Below are 9,359 nucleotides of genomic sequence, written 5' to 3'. Positions count from 1 at the left end.
CAGATGGAGAACGGGTGCCAGGCTCCTTGGCCAGTGGAGGGCCTGCCTTCCCTGTCCTGTGACTGCCCAGGGCTGAGGTTGAGGACAGCTTCGTGGACAGGCCAGGAGGCAGTGCCACAGGGGACAGTGGGGAAGGCACAGCTTCTCAGGGCTTCGAGCTGGAGTCTTGCTATATCCAAATACACCTGGAACCACCACGCACCAGGCTGAGGCCCCAGAGGCCACAGGTACCCAGCCCTGTGACGGAGCCCACCCAGGAGGTGGGGGGTGGGTGGGTGTGGCCTGCTCACAGGATTCTTCTTAGAATCCTGCAGGGAAATAAAACCCAGGGCCTCCAGAGACAGCCACAACCCAGACACCCCTCCCGCCGTCCGTCTGTGCTGGCCTGACAAGAAAACACGCCTGGGGCCGCGTCCACCATGCATGTGACCGCCAACAGGCAGAATGCCCAATTTTCCCTCCCACTGACCCCAGGTGCCCAGCCGCTCTCTCCAGCTTCCCAGTCAGCTCAGACTCCGAAGGTAGCGCTGTGTATGTGAGCGCGCAAGTGCGTACCCACACGCGGCTGGCCGTGACCTGCTCCTAAGCACCACACTCTCAGGGGTATGCCCCACAGGCACACGGACACCCGTCCTTGGCCGCCCCACGTCCGCCATGAGCAGGTGGGCACTGACTCGGCTGGTCTCCGAGGGAAGGTATGGGCTCCCCCTACCCTGTCATCCCAAATCGCCACAGCACACACTGGCCACGTGCTCCACACACACGCACGGCGTGGACTCCCGGCCCAGGTAATGCGCGCCGACTTCTGGTGAAGCCCTAGCAACTGCCGGCCAGAGAAAGCTCTAACAGGGTTTGCCCCCCGGCCCGTCTCCTTGGCTCCCATCACCCGGCGCTGTGCCCATCAGGGGGGGCTCTTCTCACGTGCCCGTTTCTTCAGCGAGGTCCAGCAGCCTCCAGGCTGAGCGGTTGCTGGTGCTTCACGGTGAACGTGGGGGCAGTCACCCACTGAGGGTGAGGAGCCAGCGGGAGAGGAAAGATCATGTTCGGAGTGACCCCTGGGCCGGCAGGATGGGTCCTCCCAGAGTTGAAACCGTCCCCACAAACTTCCTGCAAAGTATCCAAGCACATCATTTTGTGCAATCCCTGCTCATCCTGTAGTTACTCGTGAGCCACGGTTTATAAACAGCTTCATTCTGGACGCTCCAGGGAAACAGGACATGTGGAGAACTTGGGGAGCCCCTGACCAGTCTGGGTCCACAGGGACGAGCAGCTGCCCTGGAGGTCCGGGGGCCCATCCTCGAGAGATGCTCCCAGCGCGCACCGTCATCTCTGCAGACTGCCCTCCGGGGATGGGGTTCTCGATCTGTGTCAGCAGGAACAAGGCAGGCCTGGCACCCACAGGCTTCTCGGGTGGGGGGTGGGGGGCCAGGCCCACGGGGGGGTTTACCCACAGGTACTTCAAGAACCGAGAACATTCTGGTTCTAGTTGGCTGGGGCACGCTGGAAGCAGGGCTATTCCTAAACCTTGTGCAGCACTTCCTGCTCCTTCTCGTGGCTACTCCCAGGGAGAACCAGGCCCCCCAGACAGGCACCTGGCGAGCTGGGCACCGGCAGCTGGGCCGCGGGAGGAGCAGCTGTGTGCTTGCCTCCTCCTGGTGCCTGTACCGCCCCCCCACCCCCGGCCAGGTGCCGTGCACAGGGCTTGTGCAACAGGTGTCTCGGGGGCGGGGGGGGAGGGCGCTCCCCTCTTAGCAAGGAATGGAGGTTCCACCAGAAAAGTGGCCTTTATGCAGCAATTTTCCCTCCTGGAACCTTCTGGATCTGGGAGGTACAGCCCCACAAACTTTTGAGAAATGGCGCACTCCTGGGGGAGAGCAGACACTTTCCTGAGGTAGCAAAGGGCCCAACCCGGGGGGCCCCAAGCCCACCCTGACAGTGAAGTGGGTCTGCAGGCCTAACGGGCAAACTAAACGTAGCCGCCTCCTAAGAACCGGCTGACACGGAAAAGCAGAGGCCTGAAGCCCGGGTCTGCCCATCCACAGGACTCTACATGTACAGTTCAAGAGGACGCGCAACCACAGCCCAGAGCTGCCGGGTGGGGGCAGGTGCCAATGCCCCCACCCGATCCTCCCACCAGGTCCTCCCACAGAGAGACTGTGCACAGAGCTGGGTTCATGTTTCACAACTTTAATAGAATATTCTAACTATTCTGTACAAATTGAAAACACTGTATTCAGTTACAAATGTGTTATAAGTAAGGCTGAGCACTCTACAGGCCTGGACACAGTGTGGACACAGCATCCCCGGCTGCCAGAGACTGTGGTCACACACTCGGAAACCCCACACGCCAGCCAAGAACAGGTCGCTCTGAACCCAGGGCTTTTAAGACAAGATGAGCACGGGGCCAAGAAGCGGGGGGTACTGAGAAAGCAAGACTCGACGTGTCCACACTAGAAGGAGAGCAGTGCTTCCCAGTCCTGGCCCCTCACCACAGAAGCCTGGCAAACCCCGGCACTCGGCCCACAACCCCGCACCCCACCCCCAAAGCCGGGTGGTCTGTATGTCGTGAAAACGAGCTCCTGCCCTCAGCCGTGGGCAGGATGGAGCGAGGTTCCTTCTCCACAGGCCTCACTCCCTTGGGAGCCACCACCACTCCTGCCTGGCAAGTCACCAGGTCACACACATGGTTTCAGAAAGTGTAAGGACAAGTGACAGCATGCGTCCCAAGCCCTCACTAGCAGGGAAGAATAAATAAATACGAAGATGAACCACAAACACTCACGCCTCAGGGTTGGGGTGCACCACAACCCCTACCCCACCCTGAGGAAGACAGAACCAGAGAAAGAACGCTCTAAAGAGAACAGGACCCTACTCTACACAGCTCTTCTGAGACCGTTAGAGCACAGGAGACCACGTGGTGGGAGACACAAAGCGCGTGGGTTTCTTCAAGTGAAGGCAACGTCCAGTCCGACTGCGGAGCGATGTGACTGGTTCTACGTGCCCCGTAGCCAACAGCTCCACACACATCCCAAGACATCTGCCCTTGGCATTGACTGACCTGCCGCCCCCTCCCCCTGGGGTCTATGGGGCCCTCCTGAAGGCCGGGCCTGGGAAAGTCCACTGAGCCGCACCCAAGGCTGTAGAGGGTGCTGGAATCAAACCTCCTATTTCTGAAATGCATTTAAGTTGCCACTGTACAGGTTAAGCAAAATAATTAGGATAAAGGAAAAGTTAAAGTCAAAATCATGCACTCGAGAACAAGTTAGAAGGAAGCACTGCCCATACGGTGGCGCGGCCGCCACGTGTCCCGACGCCACACCTGCGGGGTGCTCGCTCCTCACTGCTGTTTGCACTCGGACGGCTGGCTGGGCTCCTTCTGTCAACGAGAGAAGACAGGACTTGTAGGGAACCAACGTCATCAAGCCGGTACCTCCAACCAACAATGCAAACCTAGACTCAATTTACTGCCTTCCTTCTTACTGAAAAAATGGTTACTGCAAACGTACTTTTACAAGAGTAACAAGAAATCACTCAGCTTCCCAGAAACAAAGTCTCAGTAGGGCTGCCTTTCTTGTTCCAAGACATGCCCAGGAGTGTAAGTCACAGGCCAGGCACCGGGAAGCAGGAGCGCCTCAGGGTCACAGACTCATCTGTGTCGGGAGCCTGCGCTCCAAAGCCGCACTGCAGCCTCCAGAGCCTCGGGCAACCCCCCAACCCTGCCCACGTGACACAGCAGCCGCTCCCCTTTCTGTGCCCTGCCACCCCTAAGGCAGGCTCAGCACCTGAAATGAAGAGGCGGCACTGCAGGGTGGGCCAGAGGCGGCCGAGTAGCCCCGCCGGCCCTGGGACAGGCCTCCAGAGTGCTCTCTGCTTGCGGGATGCACCAGCAGCCCACAGCCGGGGGGGGGGGGGGGGGGGGGGGGGGCAGCGGGGGGGCGGGGGGAGGCCACACCAACAGCTCCACACACAGCCCCGGGCCTCCCCAAGCCCCTCCCGAAGTGGGCAGTCTATCCTTCCGGAGAGGTAGCAGGGAGAGACCACGCCCCCCAACAGAGGCGCACATTCACTTCAGTGCAATCGAACACAGCTCACACAATTTAAAGCACATCCGGCAGCCCCACGCATTCTGTGTGGAGGCCAGCAACAGCCTGAGAGACAGACACTACCAGACCACGAATCTTTCCCAGCAAATACGTCTACTAATCAGTGGCCTCTGATTCTTGGCTGCCAAGATTACAAATTACTCTCATACAATCTGGGCAAGCCTACAGAGTCTAAAAAAAAAAAACCTCAAACATCGGGGATGACGTAACACAATACCTTCTATGGTTGAGGCTGGGACTCCATTCTCTGGGAAATCACATTTAAGGTATGAAAAAAATTATGTGTTAAGGACGCATAAAAACAAAACCATGATCTTGGACCCTGGTCTCAGCTCTTCATTTGAAAGTCTCATGGAAAGAGCACAGGGACGCGGCCGGGAGCCCCCAGGTCTCTGCCCAGGAGCAGACCACTCTGGGAGAGGGTCCTGGCCTTGGTGTCACGTGCTCATCTAAAATACTGCTAAAGAACCCAGGCCCCCAAACAAAACACGTCTGATGATAAATCCAGGCAGGAAAAGATCAAGATCAAACTGTGGATCTGGAGGCAGCTCAGGCTGGTGGCCAAGGCAAGGAGCCACTACTGGCTGTCGGGAGTGGCTGGGGAAGGGAGGAGGCCCCAGCCGTGTGGCCATGGCAGCAGGGGGACGGAGGGGAGCAGGCAGCTTTTTGAGGGTGAGGGGAGAAATGCGCTGTGTTTCCACAACTGTATTTGCAAAAAGGAAGTGGGTTAGAGAAGCTGGAGCTAAGGAAGTCCTGTAGGGTGACGTGGTGGGAACGGGGCAGGTGGCACAGGACGGGACTCCTCCTGCTACACCCTTCCGTATGCGGATGAGTTACACACATACAGCGTTTCGCAAAATCGGGCGTGACACGATTTACAATACGCTGTCTGAATCATTTCATATGCTTATTTTTAACCAGGAGAACATATTACCCATTTGTTTAAAGTACGTTCAGTAGCCTGGGGGATAGAGCCTGCTGGAGGCAACGGGGCCTGAGAGCTCCCCAGGCAGGCAGGGAGGCAAGCGGCCCCACCTCTGGGGAGAGCATCCACATGGACACAAGTCCTAGGCTGTAAAGTCAACACAGAACCCCGAAGCTTCTGACGTGAAATTTATCAACAAGACACCACTGGTTTTCAGCCTGTGACACAGGCCAAAACAGGACTACAACTATGCCCCGGCATCCTTGGTCTCAGGCCACCAAGTCTGATGGCAGCTTGGTCACTCAATACCCCTGACTATCACGGGAGAGGAGTGGGGTGTTTCCAAGGCACAAACTAACAGCCCAAATCCTGCCTGTCATGGAGCCATTTAAAAGCCAAGTTTTAACAGAGGACAACTGCCCAAGAAGGGGGGAAAACAAGCCACCAAGCACACAGCTGGCCACCACAGCTTCCCAGGGGCACACAGCCGGGGACAAAGGGCCTGCGTGACCACGGAGGGAACCCCTGCACTGGAGCGGCTGGGCCCCTGACAAGGATCTGATGACACTACTGAGGGGCTACAGCGCCATGTTGCTCACGGTGGCTACGCCACAGGAGGGTCCCCCTGTCCTAGAAACACAGGCTGAACAGGTTAGGGATGCTTCCCCGTGACTAGCAGGGTGGGAGAGTGGGGCTTGCGGGGAACATTCTTCAGACAAGTGGGGCAGCGGGAATCAAGAGTAATCGAACACACGGTTGTGCTTGCACGTCAACGATCAGCCCCGACTCCTTAAACACAGGATCCACGGTGTCTGTTCGTCTCCCCTGGTTACGATGCTGCCTTGCCAGGAGGCAGCCGTACTACCACGTAGTTCTCTATGAGAGCGAGCCCTCAAGAGCCAGACAGGAAGGCCATGTGGAGACTCTCCAACGCCTGCAGCCTGCACGACCATCAGCACCAGCATGCCGGCCGCGGCGGTAAGCTCAGGCTCCAGTTCTCACGGGCCCTGCTCTACGCACCGGCTGAGGCTGCTCAGCACGGCCCCCGGAACCCCCTGCCATTTCCCGGGGATGAACATCACAGCACCTGCCTCCCGTGGCATCTTCTCACCACTGCCCCCTGGCCCCCAGGAGGACAGCGACCCACAAGGGAGGGAGCTGATTGCTGGAACAGAGTTGCAAAGGCCCACACCTTGGGGCGGGGGGGAAGGGGTGACGGGTGGGCAGCACCCAGCTCTATCCCCACCTGGTCAGAGCACCCCAACGACGCACAGGACCACACCACAGAGACACCGCAGCTTTTGGGACACTAACTCCAGCACATTCAAAGTTCAGGTAGGGCTTTATGACCTACCGGTCTGCACCACACCTGAATTTAAAAAGTAGAAACAATCGACAGAGACACATCAAGAAACGGCAGAGCGGCTGCTTCAACCGCACAGGGTGCAGCTGATCCCAGCACGGCCCCCACAACACGGTCTTCATGAAGACCACACAGTGCCCACCTCCCAGGCCCCTCGCACCCTGTGCTCTTCCTGGAGGGCAGGCCCGTCCCCAGTAAAAATGCCACACCAGTCACGCCTTTGACTCGGTCAGCAACAAACACTAGGCTCAGGAAGCAGGAGCCTAAAATGTAGTTTCTGATGCTCAGTTTTAGAAGTACACACAACGGACACCTGCATGAAACTACTATTCTTCCGAAAGCCACGTGTTCAGTCTAGCACACGCAGTGTGTGCCTGCCCAGCAGCCTCCCCTCTGTCCACCAAGTCACAGTAAGGCACTGTTATAAATCACAGATCAGAAGATTGGATTAGGAATGAATGGAATTCCACCTTACCTAAAAATGCATGAATAACAGACAAAAATTACACCTAAATGGGGAAAAAATTGAAAGGAAGTGTCAGCATGAAAGAAAACAAAATGCACAAAATTATACAGGCAGAAACAGCCACTTTCTCATGACAAAAAGGGCTACAAATTCTCGAGCTTGAGATGAGCAACCCCAACCCACCACATCTATACGTTTAATACCAAAAAATCCCTCCTCCCTCGTTTGCCTCCTTGTGCGCAGACTCTGACATGACCAATCCCCCTGAAGGATGAGACTCGGGCCCTTCTGGCTGCGCAGGGCTGGCGGTCCTCGCGCCTCCCACCAGCGACCCGTCTATCAGCCCCACCTCCCCCCACCGACAGCACACACGAAGACCCAGGGAGCGCCGGTCCGGACAACCCTCTACGGTGCCGGACGACTTGTGAGAGAACGCGCTTCCAGAAAACAGATGTGTCAGGAAACAGAAAAGGACAAACAACAGAAGGCAGCGACAGGGGACGGAGTGACGGAGCTCCCACCGCGAACCGCCCTCAAGTCTGCTCTAGGACCCAAACTGTGAATAGCTCCCACCGCGAACCGCCCTCGGTCTGCTCTGGAATCCAAACCATGAGTGTGCCTGTCGGCAGCCCCCAACTGCCCAGGGCGAGCCACCTGAGCCAGGGACCACGTGTCACGGAGCCGAGCACAGGGATGCCTGCCCCACAGGCCCCCCACGCTGGACAGGCTGACTGTGCAGAGGTGAGCCCTTCTGTGAGCTTAGTCCCGAGGAGTATTTATATGGTACGTTTTAAGTTTGAAACCCACCTCCCATTCTTCTCTAGAGGGACCTGAACTATAAATAAAGCAAGCATTTACAGAAACATTCGGTGTTAAAAAACAAACAAAAACAGGGCTGGGTTATTACACTCACATTTAGTGCACATTCCACTTGGGGCAAAAACGGAGGGCAGACAAACACACACTTGTCTAGTTAAACTGGGATCCAGGTCACACACGGCAGGGGAGCTCAGTGCTCTGACAGCCCACGACGACGCAGTGAGCTACAGACGTCACGCTCGCAAACAAGAGGGCGGCCTCCTACAGCCCGAGGACTGCATTAAAGCAGCTCTGGATTTAAGGGATGTGTCAGGTGACAAAGTGCCTTCATTTAAGCTGATCTGCCATCAGTAAACATTCAGGCCTTCAGGTAAAATTAATGGGGTTGCCCATTCTCCTCAGTTTTTGTTTCCTTAAAGCTTCCTAGTTCACTTTCAACGACTGGAGATATTAGACGTAGCTTCCGAATATTCTCAGCCCAAAGGCAATTGTAAAACTATGTCTACAGTTTTATTACTCTGTTCATTAAAAAAATAACCCCCCAAATTTACTTCTTTATACCTTTTCCAAAAATAAACAGAAGACACAGCTCCTTCGTGCCGTCATCCAGCCCTTCCCCCGAAAGGACTGAAGGTGTGGAGAGAAAGCCGCTCTCCTGGACGCGCTCACGAGCGAGCCGGGCAAGCCTCCGCCGGCCGCACGCTGGGCCCTGGGTCCTACGGAGGGGTGGCTCGAGCCCGTCCCCGGCCCGTTCCCCGTGCTCGGACGAGAGCGGGACAGGCGCGGCCAGGCGGGGGGGACGCAGCCTGTGGCGGGGGCACGGCACTCCCGGGGGGGGGGGCCCCCCCCAAGACTGACCTTAGGGTTAACGTCGGCGTCGTCCTCGTCCTCCCCCTCCTCGTCGCCTTCCAACTCCTGCGAAAGGGTGAGAGCGAGCTCAACACACGACGGAAGCCCCTGCGGAGCCGGCCCGGGCTCCGGCGGGAAAGCAGCGATCGCCGTCCGCACGTGAGCGGGCCCCTCCTGGGCAACGGGTCTGTGGGCTCCTCTTTGCTCTCAGCGGTAACGGACATGAACGCGACGCCGAAAACGCGAGCTGTCTGTTCAACCGACGTTCCCTCAGCCGGTTTTCACAGGCCGACCGCGGGGTCAGCAACGGGCCGCAGGGGCAGCACCTGCAGTACCCCCCGCCCCCCCCCCAGTCTCAACCGCGTGGAGGCCCTGAGGCAGCTCCACCCAAACCGGGCATGACGGGCGGCCGGCCGCTCTAGCGGAGGCAGCCTAGCGGGGCCTCAGGGGAAGGACTCTCCACGTCTGCCGTGTCTTACCTCCTCCTCTCCTTCCTCACCCTCTTCAAACTGAAAAAGGAAAAAGGAAACAAGATTTAGGTCTCGAAAGCAGGAGGGCAGCCTGACCCAGGCACGGTCCCTGTCAACCGCCCTACGCCGGGCAGGCCTGGGGGCCGCGGAATTGCAGCCTGGCCTCTGGGCAGAGGGCAGCACCCGCTCCAGGCCCGTCTGGGGGCGGGGGGTGGGGGGGTGGCCACAGTCGGCCACTGGGCTCCTCGACCCCAACACTGTGGGCCAGGCTGAGGCCAGCGCTGCAGGGCCGCCTGTTCGAGAGCCCCGCTGTGTCGATAGGACGCCGGGTACCTGCAAACCACACAAAACAAGGCCTGAGGAT

General features: G+C 58.0%; 1 protein-coding gene across 3 annotated transcripts in view; it reads right to left on the bottom strand.

Moving 5' to 3' along the window:
- Positions 1–2,167: 2,167 nt before the first annotated feature.
- NAP1L4 (nucleosome assembly protein 1 like 4) overlaps positions 2,168–9,359 on the bottom strand; it is a 45,759-nt gene continuing 38,567 nt past the window's right edge. For 2 of the 3 annotated variants that reach the window (XM_027578417.1, XM_027578418.2), the window contains exons 14-16: positions 9,005–9,034; positions 8,535–8,591; positions 2,168–3,376 (exon numbers count right to left, since the gene is read on the bottom strand). In XM_027578417.1, coding sequence (XP_027434218.1) covers positions 3,338–3,376; positions 8,535–8,591; positions 9,005–9,034 — 126 coding nt within the window. In that variant the 3' untranslated portion in view covers positions 2,168–3,337. Of the gene's footprint in view, positions 3,377–6,866; positions 6,901–8,534; positions 8,592–9,004; positions 9,035–9,359 lie in introns of all 3 variants that reach the window. The other variant, XM_027578419.1, reaches the window with a different exon arrangement.

Source organism: Zalophus californianus, chromosome 11, assembly GCF_009762305.2.
Source record: "Zalophus californianus isolate mZalCal1 chromosome 11, mZalCal1.pri.v2, whole genome shotgun sequence".
Taxonomy (NCBI): Eukaryota; Metazoa; Chordata; class Mammalia; order Carnivora; family Otariidae; genus Zalophus; species Zalophus californianus.
Note: the sequence above shows the minus strand (reverse complement) of the source record. Positions and strands in the feature narration are given on the sequence as shown.